The 19,809-nt window shown below is 35.0% G+C and overlaps 2 protein-coding genes across 3 annotated transcripts in view; both read right to left on the bottom strand.

Annotated features, from left to right (window-relative positions):
- The window catches only part of l(1)G0289 (lethal (1) G0289), a 21,674-nt gene extending 6,243 nt beyond the window's left edge, over nt 1-15,431 (bottom strand). The window contains exon 1 of the mRNA XM_011311855.1: nt 14,948-15,431. Coding sequence (XP_011310157.1) covers nt 14,948-15,038 — 91 coding nt within the window. The 5' untranslated portion in view covers nt 15,039-15,431. The remainder of the gene's footprint in view (nt 1-14,947) is intronic.
- A 167-nt stretch (nt 15,432-15,598) lies between these two features.
- LOC105269704 (cilia- and flagella-associated protein 69-like) lies at nt 15,599-19,032 on the bottom strand. 2 transcript variants are annotated; one of them, XM_011310163.1, is made up of 7 exons: nt 18,824-19,032; nt 18,162-18,594; nt 17,882-18,086; nt 17,533-17,797; nt 17,148-17,478; nt 15,900-17,047; nt 15,599-15,768 (listed from the first exon to the last, which is right to left on the bottom strand). In XM_011310163.1, the coding sequence occupies exons 1-7, from the start codon at nt 18,998-19,000 to the stop codon at nt 15,637-15,639; spliced, it is 2,691 nt and encodes an 896-aa protein (XP_011308465.1). In that variant the 5' UTR covers nt 19,001-19,032; the 3' UTR covers nt 15,599-15,636. The 2 variants fall into 2 exon arrangements, with proteins under 2 accessions (XP_011308465.1, XP_011308476.1); XM_011310174.1 differs by having other exon boundaries at nt 17,882-18,065.
- Nucleotides 19,033-19,809: the final 777 nt, after the last annotated feature.

Here is a 19,809-nt window from a genome sequence, read left to right as displayed (position 1 = left end):
GGGAAGTGATATGAAAGAATTAAATAAATAAATAAATGAACGATGCCGATTTCCGATTGATAAGTGAAGTAATTGAGGAATGGTTTTTCATCTGTGTTATCTCAAGTGCTTGGAGAGTACATGAAGTGCACTGAGTTAAGAGTTCAATTACAGTGTACTCTCATCCATTTTACTCGTCCTCTTCTGTTTATTATTTCGATAATTGCAGGCGTAAATAGACTCAAAGATTGGTAATAGTATCGATTATCGTGTCGAAGCTCGTACCATTCTGTGCCTGCCTGCAATAATTATTTCCTGTCAACGGAATTATTGTTAATGAATGTCGTCATCCCAATCCGAATGAGGAGATAATTATTCAAGAAAATATTTCAACGAGGAAATAATTTGTCGAGAGAACCAGTCAGATCCGCGCAGTTGTAATTTCCTACTGCATTTACTTTAATTCACATCAATTCCCGATTATCTTCACCTTAAATCTAGTATAAAAGTGGATAATTGATTTTCTAACTAATTACTATAATTACTGTCATTAATAATATTCAAGAAATCAATTCGACTTGCTGAACGAAGCGGGAAAATTGGTTTGAATGAATATTTAAATTCGAAGAATTGGAATTATTGGGATGGGGTCATTATTATTAATTATTGTTGCTAGTTATCTGAGAGTAGAAAGATGACAGATAATGGTAGGTTTTATGGAGTGATTTTATTTGCAAAAATAAACGACTATTATCTTTACAGAAAAAAATTTGAATGGAGTGAAAGCTAGAAGTGTGGGCTCAGGTACATCCCATAGGAATCCTCATGAAATAGAAAAGGCGTTGCTACTGCCATTTGGATATAGATAAAATCCACATCCTGTTGTAGTTTCCTCGAGGGTACATATGAAGAATAATAAATTGCCTGGGACGTGTAGAAATTCTGTAATTTTTGGAATAATATTAAACACAAAGAAATTTCGCAATTGATGAATTCTTCGAGAAAATCGATTGCTGTGAAGAAATCGAGACTGAATTCTCAATGAATCAAAGTATTTTGGGAATATCTTCCTCAATTTGATTGCCCTTATCGTGCAATTACATAAACAGAATAAAGTTCGCATTATCTATTATTCCCCCGTTTTTTTCAACAAAAACAAACTGATTTATCCGAATGACTGGTCATTGGAAATCGGTGAACCAAAAATTCAGTTTCTCCCACGAAAAATCGTTAAAAATCCTAAAAATCCTGGTCCTCGCCCTTGAGGCTGCACAGAAAGAAAAATACCGGAAAAATTACTTTCGGAACTTTCATGTGTTCGTGGTGACCTTGGTTTTCGGGAAAAAATACCGTAAATTCCGTAAAAATTTTCGTAGCGATCAGTAATTTTTACGAAACTTCCCGGATAATTTTACGTACCTCCAGTACCACGAATACGCGAAAGTTCCGTAATTTTCCCGGTATTTTTCTCTCCACGTAGCGTGGCAGAAAGATTTTATTTCTCAACGATTTTATTATTGTATATATTCTATTTATTTATCCATTCATTTAATGACAGAACAAAGAATAAATTCCATGAAAGCAATCACTAAATCCTGGAAATGAGCCACTGAAATGAGGAGTGGCGAGGATTATCATCTCCTCGGCGAATAAATACCGACCTAGAAATAACAACCGGGGAATACTAGAAGGGATTGTCTCAATACCCAATCGATCGACCTCGAGAACCTCCCCCTTCCTTTCACCCCATTAATCATCCCGTTGAATTCTCAGAAAATGCTTTTCCTGTTCTGCATTCGGACCTCAATATTCCCCGGGGTCATCACGACACGTGACCTGCATACGAGAACTCGTTTTTTTTTTTTGTTTCAAATTTCACAGCGTGTAACTGTCATACACCTGAGTTGATAAAAGACTGCTCCAATTCCATGTCTCTAGGTTTTCATACGACTCTATTGTTATTCATTAGGGACTAGGTGCTCTCATTATGAAAATTACGCGCAATTATGACGCGCAATTGGATGTGAGGGTCGACGGGGATTTTTACGCAATCCATTTGAAATTAAATTTCTAAATATTTAATTTAATGAATACAAACAATTCTATTCGTTGCTTGATTTTATTTTGGGATTATCAAAGTTGCTAGTCAATTTGTTAATAATAAATAGGGAAAATCATTGATGGGATTTCGAGTTAATTAATTATTTTTTTTTTTGATATTCCGATAATTTAGTTATATTTCACGTTGAATTATTATTTAATACGAAAAATTCAATTTTTGGGTTTTTAAAACATTTTTTCATTGACATTGAACTTGAACTCATGCATTTAATGATTCAGATGACTTGAAGTAATTTTAATGCTACACTGAGGACATTAAATATCTTATTAACTGCGCAATTGGAGGTTCGGTAATTTGAAAAATGACGTTTGAAAGACGTCTGCGAGGAAAAAAAGTGGAATACGGTGAACATTGAAATGATGACGCAAATACTTGAATGCATTGATGATGTGGTGCCATTAGAATAGTAAATTACCTCGACGAATTGAAGATTCGTAATAGGAAATGCCGATACCAATTGGTTAGACAAGTCAGCCTTTTAACATCCCACAATTTGAGTCTTTATTTACGAGGGGAATTGGTGAGTGTGAAATATCCGACAGTTAATGTCGGAACGTAAATTGTGAAGGGTTCTTGACTTCGAGGATGCCTTCAATTTTTTTTAATACTTTCAGCCAACATACAAAGAGGCATCTGTTCTTGTCGAGTTTGACTTCTTCATAAATTCGGGGAATGATTTTTTTATTTATCTTTCGAGAAACTATTGTAAGAAATTTGTAACGCCGTAAATTCTTTCCAGTTTACGAACTATTTCTGATTTTAATTGAAAAAGAACATTATTGTATTTATTTATTGCATTTAGTGATTCGTAAATTAAAAAAATGTAAAATTTCCCACAATGTGCAAATTCGATTTTCATTTCGAATGATTTTTTTTTTAATTCCAAAAACGAAATATTAACTCCCCCTAAAAATCGAAATACAATCTGATGCATATCTAATTACACAGCGAGGGCAGTAATGAGTTTCGCATGTACACAGGTAAAAGTTAAGTTACATGATGACGTTGCGGAAATGAAAGTTGTAGTGGATCGTGAAAATTCCGATTTTCAGGCACCACTCGGTGAGATAACGAATAAAAAATGGTATTATTGATTTGACTGCCCACCGATCCCTGGGAATACATGGGACGAGTCATTGTCACGCTTCAATCGGTGAGATCTAGACACTGAGTCGTGACAACAGGAAAGAGATATATAACCGTGAAAAACAAAGGAGACGTAAAAAAATACTTGAGCTCGACCTACTCACCATCACCAGCGGTGATTTATTTGAAAGCAAACCGCAAGTTATTCTCGATTTACCAGATTTCTGGGGAAAAACCGTGAGGAAGAGAATCGTTTATTTGGATCGAATATCAATCAATTTCTAGGGATAAAAAAATTGTGAGAATTATCACTCGATTTTGCGCTATTTTTCATTGAAGTCTGGAAATTTTCAATCAATTATTTTTAATCATCCTAATACCACGAAATTGTTGTTATTATTATTATTATTTTGCGGAGATAAAAATTGGTGAGAAGTATTGTCGAATTGACTTTTAAGAATTATTTCCGTCAATTTTCAGAGTCATGACAACACAAAGATCAAAATATTTGTTGTGCAATGATTAATGATTTTTTATGATAATTAATTTCTAGGTTTATTCGCGGTTGATATAATTTTCATAATTGCCTGGAGAAATGAATAATTAATAATTAAGCGGAATTGAAATTAATAGTCAAAATGTTGTAAATTTCCTAAAAGGCTGACCCAAAAAATGTCAAATTAAAAAATTTCAAGTCAAAAAAAAAATAGAAAATGATATAAAATTCCAGTAGAATTTTCCACCGACTTCTCCACCCTCAAAAATGGAATAATCGTCGCTATTTCCCCTCCCGAGCAATTCCGAAATTCATGTTTCCATTAAATAATCAATGATTTCTCAGAAATGAAAAAAAAGGGGGAAAAAAATACAAAAAATAACGGAAATAGTCTAATAAATCTCGAAATCACGAATGCAAAACTCCGGACACGAGCAATTGGATATAAATAAACGCTGAGAGCAGCTAATTGTTTCGACATTGAACTTGCAATTGAATATACGTATTGATACGGCTGTCCTGTACCGTAGAATTTAATCCCTCTTAATGCACCGAGTGACAACGAATACATCGGCCCGTGCAAAAGGAAAATAAAAAGCAATATCATAAGAATTATTGAACGATCGTAAGTTTCCTTGGACAGGAGGGAATAAATTCCAGAAGATTGCGATTACACTGTACTAGTCTTTGCGTAATCCCAGAGCACATTGCTGCTTACATAAACACAAGGACACGTTTCTGAAAAAAAAATAACAGATGGAGGATTACACTGCACTCTCTCAATTTATCTCAGCTTTACGTTTATGAGCACTTTATGCACCTGCCAGCAACCCATTGTATCCTAGATGTCAACGAATTGTTTGTCATTTTGTCGTCAATATTTTTTTTCATATTTTTTCCTGAGCACCCAGAGATAATTCGAAGGTGATAAACAAGTCGATTCCGTCCGAGGGAATAGATTCAATGTTTAATTTATAAACAATACTATTCGGTTGTTTTGCGTCTCGAATTGAAGTAATTGTAGTCGTGGAAATGTAAGTTTTATTTTTTTTTTATCACAAAAAGCCCAAAAATACTATTTTTTATGTTTTGTAAATTTTCAAAGTTAATCTGTAATTGAGTATTAATGTTTTCGTTAAATTAATTCATTTTTGATGATCTTCAATATTAATTGTGATTAGAGTCATTTATCAGATAAAGAAACAAAGAGATAAAGATGATAAAAAAATGCCAGACAAATAAATTATTGTCAATCTATTATCAAAAAAACAATAGAATATATAATGGAACTCTTGTTTTTTTACATTTTGATAAATCTTTTCTGATGAAGAGAGTTCTTTATTTTCCAGTTCAATGGGGCGTTGTAATCCCCAGTCCCTTATATTTTAATGTCCTTAATTAAAAAAGAAAATGATTTATTTCGTTGATGGAATAATCGACGAAATTCCATGTGCCACAAAGAGCTACAGTGCTGGAGAGATATTGAGTGATATAAAATATTCCATTGAAATAAATAAAATGAATAATTATTCAGATTGGACTACTGATTAAAATCAGATTAATTGATCGATTTTTGGGTGAAAGTAAAAAAAATGAGGAAGAATAATAATATTCTTGTAGTAATCTCTTTCTACGAATATTTAATTTTTTCTTTCCTCCAATTTTTACCCCAAATTTTTACCCCAGAATGAAGAACTTTACCTCCTCCCCCGATTGGATTATCTGGAAAGATCCATCAGGTCGTTGGGTTTATAATAGATTTTTAAGATCTTTCTGGATCCAAGGCTCAATGCGTTTTTCCTCGTTATTTTTTTGATCAAACGATGTTACACTATCGCGACCGGTTGGAACTCGCAAAACCAGTCCTTGCTGCTAACCACGAGTCTCAATACAGTAATGAATAAAAAAAATAGTGTACACTGTTGGAAAATTACACTTGAAATTTCAAGACTTGAAATTTTAAGCAACGAGTAGACGACATTCGATCTCTGGAAAATGTTTCATTGACGAGTCATTCAATTTCTTGATTACTCCGGTAATTTTATATTTTCAGGTTCATATAGCACTCAATAATTCTCTTTCAATATATATCTATCGAAAAGTCAAGCTTTCATTGGAACATAAATGATATATATGATATATATTTACACGAAAACCTAATCTCCTTGAATTTTCAAGATAAAACACAAATTTAGTGAGCGTTTTTAATGGAAATTGAAATCGAACTCATAATTTGAAATTCAGATGTCATTCAATTTTCAATAATTTATTAATAATGGATATATTCATTTATTTATTTTGTATTTTACGCTTTATTCGTGGTGCAAGAAACTTATCTCTAGAAAATAGGTCTCAGGTATTTAAATAGTTCCAGGTACTCTAAGTCTTTCTATTCTTCAGAATATTTTCTTTAGAAAAATCCCCAGATGAATGATTTAAATCATTTATTTATATTCACGTTAAATATTATTATGGAAATTCACTGGGAATTCAGAGATGTTTGATATCCCAACCTTTATGTAAATTCGGGCCCTTCAACATTGTTATTATAAATATCCCAATGATTCAAGAAAAACGAAAATTGATTTCAATTTCCAGATTGTGAACAAAATAAAATAATAAAAATTGATATGGAACATACGATTCTCAGAGACGACGAATAAAATTATCACTTTTCATCAGCAATAAACAATTCATGATATTCTATTAATAGAGGAATTGTTAGTCCCTCGTTTGTATTTTAAAATATCAGATATTTCATTGAAGTTTAATTTCATATCTAATAGGTTCTCCAAGATTTTGCAATCATTTTATTACTTGCACTTTCTCCAGACGAAGTTGAATTTGTTGCTCTGCAACATTAGAAAACATTTGAAAAATTCGAAAAGAGAATGTATCAATTTTCATAAACCGTAAATTTTCTGTTAATTCCAGAGCCAAATACTTCATTGTTGTTCTGCATAAATAATTAATAATCATCAAAATACTTGATTATTTAATTATATTTTATTCAGTTAATTAAACAACCGGAAATCTTGGAAATCGGTCATAAAATTCGAGAAGAATTATCCGGCGTAAAAAATAAAAGAAGAAAAAAAATGAATAAATAAAAAATAAACCAGAAAAATAATTGAGATAAAGACAAAATGGCCTCTCCCTATTTATTTCGTTATCCACTTAATTGCGCATGTACTCCATTCGATTGTCGGATTACGTGGAATTAAATATTAAACAAATTCCGCGGTAAACAATTGCGCAATCATTGGGATTAATTACGCGATGCGTAGACAAAAACTTCCGCGAATTTCGGTGTGAAGAATAAATTTTTATTATTTATTTATGAAGAAGTATTATTAATAATCTCCCCTCGGTATTCCAGATCAAATTGTAATGGGAACTGTTTAATTGGACGTCTAGCGGAATTTATTTTCATGAATTATTATTATTTATTTTATTTCATAATTGCTAAAGTGATTCCACAACTGCTGTGGGAAATTGTGAGTTACGGGAACGGTTTTTTCTCGTACCGAGAGCTAATAGAGCGCAATGGATTGTTATTTCAATTGAGAAAATTTCTCTGCTTTCTAATGGGCCTGTGCTCATTCCCTTCCGACCCTTCGCTCTCTAAACACTTATAAAAAATAAAAAAACAGCATTATTTTTCGACACGAGAGACTATTCCCAATATAAATATCAAATAAAAATAGACATTCACCGGTTTATAAATCAGATTCAATTTTTCTCGGTAATTTCATGCTTGAAATTACGAGAAAGTCCGATAGATTGAGTGAATATCGTTTTTACTGATCGATAAAATCAATTCAATTTGGTTTCATCGAGAAATTCAATCCTGTGACTTCAATCGGGTTGAGAGAATCTTGAGGGAAAAATATTTATTGCAAAATTTTGGGGATAACAAATTCTCTGTTCACTGAATAGAGAATTATTTTTTATCTCTTCATTTTCCTATCAAAGATAAATAAATAAAATATGGCAAATGATAATAGTAATAAATAGAATGGAGAGTTGAAAAATAATTTTCAACTAGTGAATGAAGCCATTGAGCTTCCGGTTCTCTTGGAAACCAAGTGTTGGAGCAAAAATTTATTCCCCTGCAATTAAGTTTGTAATTTCTCTCCTGCAAAGAGGAGCTGATGAAAATAAAAACTGAGAGCTCAACAACACGGATTAACGGACATGTGTCGAGCATGTGTGCGAAGTTCTCGGGGTGAATTTTCAGAGGGCGATAAATCCTGAAAAGTCGTCGATCATTATTTTTCCATTTATGAACCATTCCTACCATTTCTATTAAGATTATTGCAGAAAGATAACAATTGCAAAATATTTTTTATATAATGTTCTATCGTAAATACGAGGGTGAAATATATTTTATTAATTTATAATAAAGTTCCTCTCGCTTTCCACTGGCTTCACTCGAGCCCTTCAATTCCCTCGAGATTGAATTTCCCGATTTCTTAAATGAAATTGTTGCATTAAAATTAAAAAATAATTATTAAAACATTTCAAATGTGCAGAGTATTTTTTTGGAATAGTTTTTCCAACGAACAGAGCACATGATAAATTTATTTGACAATTGATAAGACGAGGTTTCACGTCAGAATGAATAAATATTTGGCTGATCTACTTTTGGAGAAAGGGTACGGGGGGACAATGGGGGAATATTCTTGGGCTTTTAATTGGTTTTTTTTTTCAATTGTTTGTGGCGGTTGGAACAATCACCGGACGCATATTGTCGTAGTAACATGTGCTGGATTATGGCGTAAGTCAGAGAGCAAAAGCTGGAACGATCCGCGTCGGTGGCCAACGCAAATTCGACACGCTCTACGATCATCCAACCTTTCCCTTCTAATTCTCCATTTTTAAAATTTTTTTTTTACACTGTCTTTTCTGGGTGCGGGAGCTCAGGTCGTTGCCTGCTGGCCCTGACCTTCGGTCAATGCAAACATGTGTGTCAGTGCACCATTAGACAGAGATCATGAAATTTTGATTTTCCTGAAATGAAATTCTTTCTAATTTCATTATTTCCATTTTCGTCATTTTTTTACGGAATTATTCATTTCTGAATAATGGGAATTTTTTTTAATACGAGACATGAATTATTTTAATTAACAAATTTAGAATAAAATTAAAGGGATAATTGCATTGCAATTTAAATAAATTACCAAATTCTTAGGCTGATGCTATAAAAAATTGTGGAATTTCTCAAAATAAATATAAGATATTGAAAATATATTTTCCATAATTCTTTGAATTGTTATTGATTTTTTTTATAAAACTTCGAAGCTAGAGGAAAAATTTGGAAAACACTGAGAATTCAATTGCAGCTGCTGTGGATTATCAAATTAATTTCTAATTTTTCGATCATATGAACTGCTTAATTAATCATCTCATCATCAATACCAAATGATCGTCCTAATTACATCATTCTAAATTACATTCCATTTCACCAATTACATTAAATTTCAAAGCACAACAATAGGGTCACGAGGTCAAGTGACCGCTCTCAACTCATTGCATTGAATTGAAACAACGACTGTAAATAGTTCATACGCTAGCTCATGTTCTGGGGCCTCTCAGTCCATTGAGTTTTATTTCGGGAATTAATTTTTTTAGGGGACGCAAATGCGAAAATGAACTTCGCTTTTAGAGCTGATTGCCGGGTCAATTTGAACAAGTCAATTGTGTGAATTTGCGGCTAAACTACACGAGATGCAGACAAAAGTTGTAAATAAAAAATGTTGCTCTGTTAATACAAAAAAAAATGTATCTTATAAATTTTTTCAGTACTTTGATTATTGAACGAGATATTCTCGTTTTTACAGGATCGCCCCTAGTGCAGATTAGATATCCATATTAATTATCAATAATCTCGTTAATTAACAGGAATACGCAAATGACACATAAATTATAATTTCTGTATTAAAAACGGAGGGACATTTTTTATTCAGTACTTTCATCCGTATCTCCCACTATTCACCAGTGAATTCCTCTCCAACAAAATGAATTGAACGACAACTCACTTTAAAACATACTAAAGTTTGTAAAATCTCAAAATCTAAGAGAGATATCAAAATTTTTGTAACCACCTTTCATGTAGGTCTAATTGATCCCTACAAAAAAGTTCCTCAAAAAAAATGCGCTATCTCCCTCCCTTCCGGAGATATTCCATCATCATTCTTAAAACCTGAAATTCAGTTTGCAGTGGACCTAGGACACATTCTCTCGTGCAGATAAACTGTCGCCAAACGAAAAGTGAAATAAATTCCGCACGAGGTCCCCCGAAAAGGGCTCCGAGGGGTGTAAATAAAAAGAAACTTTCATGCGGTGTTGTTTCTAAAACGAGGCGTTCGTGACGCACGGAAAATCGCAAAATTGGCGGGTTCGTTGCACTCTGGCCGAGACTGGTGGTAGAAAATTTCAAACGTGACTGTTTCTCGGATGGTTGTATTAAAACCCACGGTGCGGATGTGCATTGGGCTTCTATAGATGTTGAAGATGTATGGATATATTGCAGGGAGGCATCAGCTACAGCCGGGTATTAACCGCAGTTGCCTGGCCTCGCCCTGACCACTACATCGTCGCTTTGGAGAACATCCATGGCTTCAGACTGAATTAGACAAATATACACCGAGAAAAATTTACCAAAAATTACGTAAGACATCTGTAATCCCTGGTATCACATCGTATTGTCATTCTGTAGTCGTCAATGGGAATTGTGTGAATTTTCTGCGCTTTTTGACATGTCAATTTGTTTTGTTTGGATTGAATGCAATTTTAATTAAGGACGACCACTCAATTTCGGGTTTGTCAGGATAATTTAATGATGATTTATTTTTCAATCGAAGCTTGAATGAATTTTGGAGGCTTTCACAGGTTTTCAGTGTAATATGGATTTGATAATTGAGAATTGCTGGAATATTTATAAAATTAACTGATTCGTCAATGAATACAGAAATCGCATGTAACATGTGAAAATCCCACGATTTTTGAATTTCGAATGCCAAGTGTAATTTTTTTTTTATTTCTTTAAATTTCCCCGAAAAATCCATCATCCGTCACTCGAATCTCCTCAATTAATCCACGAATTCTGTATTAATGAAAGATTTTCTCCGAATTAAATCGTTTGCTGCAGTCATTAATGCGGGGGTTATCGTGCATGAAAAATGTCGATAAAAATATATTGCGATAAATATTGTGATATTGGAGCACGAGGCCGTGGACAATCGCTTCACAATCAATCGTCACTAATTATAATCCTGACCTTCGTTTACCAAGATCAGAGCCCATAGAATTCATCATTTGCAATTAACTCTTATTATTCATTATCAACATTAGGGTGTGATGGTGGATATGTGCAGTTGGGATGTGTAATTGTCCAATGAAGAGCCACTAGTATATAGGATGGACCAATCAAGCAATGAAGTACAAGTACGCGTGGTGGGTAAGACGAGCTTAATGACCTCATGTAGGTGTTCACTCTAAAAAATGTTTACAATGCAATTTTAAAAAAATTACGCACTTCGTTTTGAAAATTCCCGTTTTCATAAATTTGATTTATCCAATTTGTTTATCCTCACATTATAAAATTTTGTACGACACACAATGAGACAACAACAATTGCATTTTTTCCTACTTTTCAATGAAATTGCACTATTTTATTTATTTATTTTATTTGTACTGCGATTAACTTTTGAATTTAATTTATGAGTTTTTTCAGAGAACATTTCTTGAGGATTTTCAAGTTTCAAATAATTAACCAGGCTTTTCTGATAATTAACTGTCCCACCACTTATGGCAGTAGCCAATATAATCCAACAATTAACAAAATGACGTATTTCTGGTAATCTCTCTTTGTGTTGGCATTCGAAATAATAACAACGCGCCTTTGTGTCTACAAATTGGAATGCACTTTCAATCTCTCTACCTCTCAGCCTTGTAATTCTGAGGCACCAAGTCATCTCTCCCTCACGAGGATTGAATAAATAATTATTGTCATCGACTCAATCCTCGGACGAGAAAAATGTACGTAGCATGAAGAAACAATGGGCCTATTGAATACGAATGATGTCACTAATTGATCATAATTATAACAGAATGACGCCATAACTTATCGAATTATTTCTGGAGACCGAATATTTGGCACTGATTTTTTCCTGATTTTATCTGATTATTTTTTATAAAAATGAAAAAGAAGCAATCGAATAAATTAAGTGAATTGAATTAATTCAAATACCAATAAATTTTCAACAAATAAATAAAAAAATTATTCAGCAATTTCTTAATTCTCTTCTCTAATCCAAAATACCCAAAAACTGAAGAAATAATTAATTGTTTCTAACTCGAAAAAAAAACCAATTGAATGAAAAAAAAATTGTCCACGATTGGAATGAGAATTACTGTTAATAAACATTTATCTTGAAAATTAGGCGGTTTAAGGGATAATGTGAGAATGAAAGATGACATTTGACATATTCACTTAGTCATGAATTAGGAAGATTAATAAATATTCAACGGGAGGTGAAGAATTCTCTCGTCTTCCACAATTTCACGACATAATTTAAAAATTATCTCGAAAACATGTGAGATCATTAGTAGTTTACTGTTCTATTTCCATTACATTTACGTTTTATTTCTTCAGAACGTGCAGTCACTATTGGCCTAATCTAATCTATCCACGAAATGTTTAAATAATTGATTAACCACGTGATATGCTAATAGGTCATTTGTGAGTTCTAAATTACAGAATATCCTATATTTCCTATTTAAATGTTTTAATTTTAATTAATTCCAGGACACACCATAGAACACTACGATAAATCCTGATTAATCACTTTTTCCGTTGTTATCACTATTTTTTAAATTTAGCGTGCGAAAAAAATGATGGATTAAAATATTCAGGAAGAAAATGCCATGAATTTTCAATTTTTTGCTAAAGCTCCTCGTTTTTTTATCATTTACCCGCAATGACTGATTATAAAATAGAATACTTAATTAAAAAATGATGTGAGCAGAATATCAACGTACTATTTCCTTTTTGCATTACGATATTTCCTGAGATTTAAATGGAAGTCGAGTGAGATAAAAATTTCCGGGATTCAACCCTGAAAATTAAAAGTATGAAATAACTTTGAGACGATGAAAATAATCATGGAGTCATGATGATTATTTTCTAATTGTTTTAAATCGAAGATTGTCGGACTCGTGAGTGGAATCAACATGACTGGGCACTTTGGAGATGTAGTAGGTGGAATGAGTCATCCTTTCCAGCACCAGTCAAGTTTTCCATAACTTATTCCCCCATTGAAAAAGTAAATAAATAAATACTGGCCATTCCCTCGCACCGCCGGTTCGGCACGCGATTTTACAAGTGGACGAATCGATACGCGAGGTTTAAATGAAAAATAAAGATTTTTTAAAATGACAAGAAGTGAATTCTCACTCGACAAGTTAAAACGAATGATCGACCCATTTTCCGTAAGACAGTCGTTAAACACTCCAAGAGCTGAGAGAACCGGACCGTAGAAGGTCTTGAATTTTTTTTTTCTTTCAGTTAACAGTGCAACCTGACAGGTTGATAAGACACAGGCGCCAGCTATTTTAAGGGAAAGGGAGATTCAGGATTTTTCCACGAGTGAAAGTTTTTTTTTTATCATATTTTTCAGTTTGTGGAAGTCCGTGGGAGGAGATTCTTGGTGGATTATCGGAGAATGGGAGAGGTTTATGGAGATTTATCGGGAGAATCTTCCTTGGGGGATTCTGAGGGATACAAAAGAAGTTTGTGTGTGAATCCTTGGAAACCTCTTCATTTATGAAATGCTTACGAAATTAGTGGGGGGTGAATGGAAATTTTAACTCGGTTATTCTTTAATTTATTCAGGTTTTTTTCTGAATAACTTTGGGTACTTTAGTTTGAGTAGTCGCCTCGGATCGATTTCTGGCTTTTTGAGGTTTTCGCTTCGTCATAGAGCAAATTGATGACTAGGTTAATCGATAATCCACCCAAGAAGGATATAAAACCCTCAAATAATTCCTGATTATTATCGAAATATTCACGGAATAAAGGATTGACGGGAGTTCAACTTAAATATTTGATATTCATTGCTCCACGTACGTCAGAAAACCTCAGGAGCTTCCAACTAACGAATCCCAATAATTTCCCTCCAATTCTTTGCATAGACGGGTTCAATGCGATTTAATCCGGCCTCGATATGCATTCCCATAGAAATAATTATTTTCTTTCTTGGATTTTCCACTTTTCCGCTGGTTGAGCGCAAACCACCAGTTGGAAGAGCAGCAATTTTAATAGCAGTATTTTCCATGACTTTTCTATTACGTGGATATCAAAGCACAAAGTTCATATGTTGTAGGAATTATTCAAGGGAATTGTAGAACCACGAGAATCTATTGTCGAGTCACTCATCTGAGAATCTAGTCGGCTCATCGTGGAACTAAAAAATTAATTACGCAATTACTGATTAGTCCTAGACACCGAACGTTTCGGTTTGTTAAAAAAAAAATGTAGTTTAATTAAAAATTGAGGAACATATTTCAAAAATTCAGATGATTTCGTAATTGCATAATCAATTACGATAGTAATCACAAAAATAATTGTAATAATTTTGAATAAATTCATGGGGAGATTCACATTTTTTAAAGAAAATATAAATATTATGGAGAGAGTCTCTAGAATTAATTAATAATTACAAGTCTTTTCCCCTTTGAACAATAAAGTTGTTGCAAAATATCTGGACAATTAAAATCTAGGAAATTATATCGTGAAAACTCGAGTAAAAATCGTTGCTCAAGGTAAAAAATTAATGGTAATCTAGAATTCTCAGAACAATCAATGTTTAGACAGGACAAAAAATTCCAACTACAAACCCAGAAGAGAGTGATCTCACAAAAAAATTCCGAGGCATTTACATGTCCCCAGTGAAGAATGATCTCCCCAAAAAAACCCAACACCTTCCCCAGACCATCAAAACCTCAAATATAAATAATATAATTAATGCTGATTTCCCAGAAAACCCAGAACATAAAAAATACCTCAATTTTTTCAAATGCAATCTTGAATACTGATTGGACGAGAAGAAAAATGATCATCACGACGAAAAAAATTCAGATCTTTCATCATAAAAAAGAAATGTGCGGGTGTAGATGGCACGTCCACCCCCTCCAAATGTGATTATCCACCCGCATAATTATTCTCCACCTCAATGTAAAATAAATAATTGAAGACTCACCAGGAACTACAATGCTGGATTCAACGAGAAGGCACAATGTGAAACCAACGATACATCCACGGACTAAGAAACACCACTGTTCACACGCCATATTTATCGTTGAAAAAAGAAAAAAAAACAGCTCAACTGGTCTAAAATCGAGTGAAGAAATAGAATTGATCGTTTCCCCAACGGGGCTCCTAGCTCCGATTTTTCAACAAGTGTTCTTTTGTTTTAATTTCCTTAAGGAGCCGACGTCCTTCGAACTAGTCGTCCCTCGAGGTCGCTCCTCCCTCGCACTCTTTTTTATTTTTTTTTTCAAACAGCACTTTTAGACGATGCGTTTTTGGTCGTCCTGGGGGGGGGTCCAGCAGTTGATCTGGTAACACTGGGGGAAACGATGGGTTTAACTGGAACTTGACTGGGGGAAAATTTTAAACCGGTACTTGAGAGCCTCCGGGCTGTTGGTCGTACGGCATGATGGTACGAACTGGGGACACAACTCAATATTAAACTCTCCTGTGAGGCAACAACTACGTTGTCATCTTGAATCTTTCAGGTATCTGACAGGTACCTGGCGACATCTTGTGGTGGTGTCGCTGCATCCTCGCGTCACTACCGGCTGTTAATAATAAATGTAATTCAATTCAATTCAATATATATATTCCTCATTCAGTCAATTTAATTCAATTCACAAAATATTTTATTTATTAGTAATCCCAGTCATCAGAAAATTCACAGGAAACAGCTGGCGTTAAGCTCCTCGGAGAAGCTCTCTCGACATTGTCAGGGTCAGGGAAGGATGGGGCTGTCTTGATCCTGTGCACTTGGTTAAAAATTGTCTGAAAACATGAATAAATATTCGGACATTCCAATTACGAGATAGTAATTAACAATTAATTTTTCTTTACCAAAAGCATGAATAACAATAAATCGAACCATTCCCAGGAGTTTTCTCCACCCAAAAACTTACAGTGACATTCCAATTTTCGGGATAGGTCCTATGACAGTCACTAGGGATGACGCCGTGAGGAAACCTCAACCCCTGATTAACCTGAGCTTCTTGTCTCTCTTTTCTTTCAACCCTGTAATCCCTATCTGCAGTTCTTTCGATGAAGTCGACAGTTTGAGCTGCCTCCAGAGCAGCCATGAGCCTAGCATCCCTGAACCTGTTGATCTCCTGGACTTCCCTCGCCCTTTCTTTTTTTTCCTGCCCCCAGATGATCCTCTCCTGACAATCCCTGACGTAGAGCCCACACTCTCGATGCCTCTGACACATCACCAGGAGCATTTCCCCATCAGCTCCCAAAGGGTTAACCCCCTTCTGCTTCAAATACCTGAGGACCTCTCCCCACACCTGACCCCGACTGAACCTGAAGAACTGATCGACAATGCAGAGGGTTATCTCATCCTCCGGTGACAGATCCTCCGCAAGGATTTTGTAATGATCCCTCACGATTTCATAGACTTCAGCATTCGCCAGCAGCTGCTTCCTGATACTGTAGATTTTCGGTCTCACCGATCCCACCCACGACTCCAACGTCGGAGAGTAATTCTCGATGGTTTTCGTGTAGAAGGTATTCCTCCACTGGATCCTCCCCATCAGGGGCAGCTCGATGTCCTCGATGCATCCCCTAGGTGTCCTCTTCACACCTATCCTCCGTTCCTCATCCCTCCAGAGTCTGGATAACAAAGATAGCAGTCCTTTGGACTTGTTTAGGCCTCTCCAGGTGCACAGGTGGGGAATGCAGTGGGAATTTACACACATGTCTGATAGAATTCCCATAAAAATGTTCTGAGGATGTCGATGGGACTTGTCCAGGGTATCGAGAATCAGATAAGTTCCTCCACGCTCTATGAATTTTTGGAGAGCTTCTGAAGAAGCTGTTACGCAGGTCCAGGTGAAGGACCCCAGGGAAATGAGTAGTTTGTCATTGATGACGAAGTCCTCGGGGTTTTGGCAGCGCTGCAGAAGCTTCTCGATAATTTTTAGGGAATCCTCGCAGGACGAGAGCGAGGAATTGGCACGTTGGAGGTGATCCAGGGTCATGATCAGGAGAGTTAAGAGGGTTTGGGAATGGAGAGTTAATTCTTCGAGAGTTATTATTCTGTTTGTCAAGTCTGGAAGACGAACGGAAATTTATTTACATCTGTGTCGATAGGTGGAATTTATTAATGTTTATTTATTTATTAATTTTTATTTATCTCTAGAGTCACTCACTGACGAGTGCAGTGAGAATTCCAGCAGCTTTGAATTGCATCATACAATCTGGAATCTGAAGAGATATTATTGAATAAATTGTTCTCAAGGTTTCCAAAGCAATCGAGGAGTTCAGGCCCATCGTGACGCTCCATTCCAACATGATTAGCAGCTTCTGTGGGCCCTGGGACTCTAGGAAATCATGCAGGAGCTGAGGTACGAGTGTCGAGAGGGTTCTCATGACGGAGGGAAGCAATTGAGATGAATAGGAAGACCTTTTTGGGACTCTCGATCCCTCGTCGATGCCCAGGAGTCCCAGAATTCCAGGAATCACTGCGTTTTGCGTCATAATCTGTTGATAAATGAATTCAAATCGATTCGAATAATTTTGTGGGGTTTAAATTACAGAAATGCAGAAGGGTGAGGTGGTGAAGTGGCAGAGAAGAGCTAGCAGTGTTTTTGTGAAGAATAGATCTTCTTGGGTCCGAGGAATTCGAAGGGATTTTGATAAGATTATTATATCTGTCGCTAATCCACACTTGATTAGGTTCCAAGGGGCTTTGGCTACGAACCCACCGAGAAGAATCATTGCCAGATCATTTCGAATCGTTTTCACATGAGAGTCTGATGAGGAATCGTCAACGATCTCCATGAAGATATTTTTTAAACACCTGAATTGAGATGTAAAAAATAAATGTGTCTAATCATTTTTTCAAGTGATTTCAAGGATTTTATCTTCTATTGCAGACACTGACGTCATAACTTCATGATTTTGAGGAGAGGAATTTTTCCAGGTTGAGGGCAGATCTCCAGAGGATTGGGCTGACTTGATCAGCATCCAGAGGACTTGTATCGTGAGGACCAGCTCGTCCCTCGTATTTTTCTCATGAAATTTCTGGTATGAAATTGTTAATTGGAGTATGAGGGAGTTCACGATATCTTCGTTTAGCATTTTGTGACCTCAAAAATCGTGAATCATGCAAATAATTAATTAATTAATTATCAGATTTATTAATTTTGAGTAGAAAATCTTACAGCAGACTTCTGAAGCCTTCACTAAGTCAGAGATAACTTCCAGAAGATTACTCCGGATGTCTGGAGGACATGGATTAATTAGTCTTGATAAAATCTCTGGGAGACTGGAGTTCTCCACGGATTCGTACAAGTACTGCAATTTTATTGCCGAAACGTCGACGCGATTTGGTCGTGTGAATAATTCATGGAGGGATCGAAGGATTTTTACAATTTGTTCCTTTCCTGGCATGAGAATAATTAAACATCCTAAATGTGTGAAGTAGTGCTCCAGAGTTTCGAAACTCGTGAGGTTCTCTGAAAATTTATCGACTCCTGGGGGACGACCTATCATTTCTAATAATTTCATTAGATGTTTTTCATATTCTGGGGTCTCTCTTGCACTCCATCCTAAGAATTCTAGGACTACAACGATGTCGGGCAAATCTTTGACTTTCTATTCGTTATATTAAGGACAGACTTCACAAATAAATAAATTCCTTCCGATTTTTTTTGTAATTAACAAAAATTAATGAATTTATTATCTCAAATAAAATTATTTGATAAATTGAATTATTCATTCCGAAAATTGTTAATTATTTCACGTGATTTGAGAAAATTATGTTAATAATTTTCAAAAGAGTAGATTTGCAAAGAAATAAACAATCTCATTGCTTTAAGGATACAAATCCCTCACTCCCTGTTTCCTTTAAAAACTGACAAAGAAGTTTATCAATCCATAATAAATTATCAGCTGTAATCGGATCGCGTATTAACTTCCTTAATTTCTTCAATTTTGTTTTCGAAGTGTCTCCTCTAAATTGCATGGCGAAATTATCCAGAGGCTCCAGTCTCTTCTCCATGTTATCACAATTATTTCTGAAAATCTCTTCCAGAGAGGAGTGACTCCAGTGGCATCGTAGTACTGCACCCCAAGAGAGGGAGGGCGCCACACACAATGCTGGGATGTTTTTTTTTATTAACCAAGTGTTTATTGCAATGCTGGGGTGTCCATCAAGTCGACGGGGTGAATTTTATTTTCTGCTGGACGAATGCTTTTTTTTTTTCATTTGTTTAACTGAAATTTAGCCGACTGTAGCATGTACGGAAGGGGGAAACCACATCTTGTGGAATTTCAATGGAAAAAATTATTCAATGTATTGAATATATACCACTAATGAATTTATGTTTTTAATTGGGCGCGTTGTCCTAGCGGTAACGTGCTCGGCTGGCACGCCGGCGGCCCGGGTTCAATCCCGGCATTATTCATTTTTTTTTTTAAATAATTCCAATTTTTTTTTTAAATAATTCCAATTTTTTTTTTTTGTTAATGGCAAATCAATCGAAATATCGTTTAAAAACTGAATATTTGATAATCGAGAAGATATCCAGTGAAATTAAAAATTTAGCAATTTTTTAAAACGATACTTTTGCAAAATATATACTCCTAATAAAATTAAATTATTGTAATAATGCGTTATCCTAGCGGTAACGTGCTCGGCTAGCACGCTGACGGCCCGGGTTCGATCCCGCCGTCATTCATTTTTTTTTTTAAATAATTCCAATTTTTTCGTTAGGTAGGTATTCACTGCAATTGAAAAATTCGAAATTTTTGAAAAAGTATCAGGGTAACATGAACATCGAGGAGCTATTCACTGAAATTTTCACTGAA

Source organism: Fopius arisanus, unplaced genomic scaffold (genome assembly GCF_000806365.1).
Source record: "Fopius arisanus strain USDA-PBARC FA_bdor unplaced genomic scaffold, ASM80636v1 scaffold00003, whole genome shotgun sequence".
In the NCBI taxonomy this organism is placed as follows: domain Eukaryota; kingdom Metazoa; phylum Arthropoda; class Insecta; order Hymenoptera; family Braconidae; genus Fopius; species Fopius arisanus.
Note: the sequence above shows the minus strand (reverse complement) of the source record. Positions and strands in the feature narration are given on the sequence as shown.

Excerpts from the sequence above, each read along its gene's own strand:
- LOC105269704 (XM_011310163.1), bottom strand. The coding sequence starts at position 19,000 with ATGGAGAAGAGACTGGAGCCTCTGGATAATTTCGCCATGCAATTTAGA. Across the intron at positions 18,087-18,161 it reads GAAGGCTTCAGAAGTCTGCT|GTCACAAAATGCTAAACGAA; the intron begins GTAAGATTTTCT and ends ACGATTTTTGAG. Across the intron at positions 17,479-17,532 it reads CCTCACCCTTCTGCATTTCT|ATTATGACGCAAAACGCAGT; the intron begins GTAATTTAAACC and ends ATTTATCAACAG.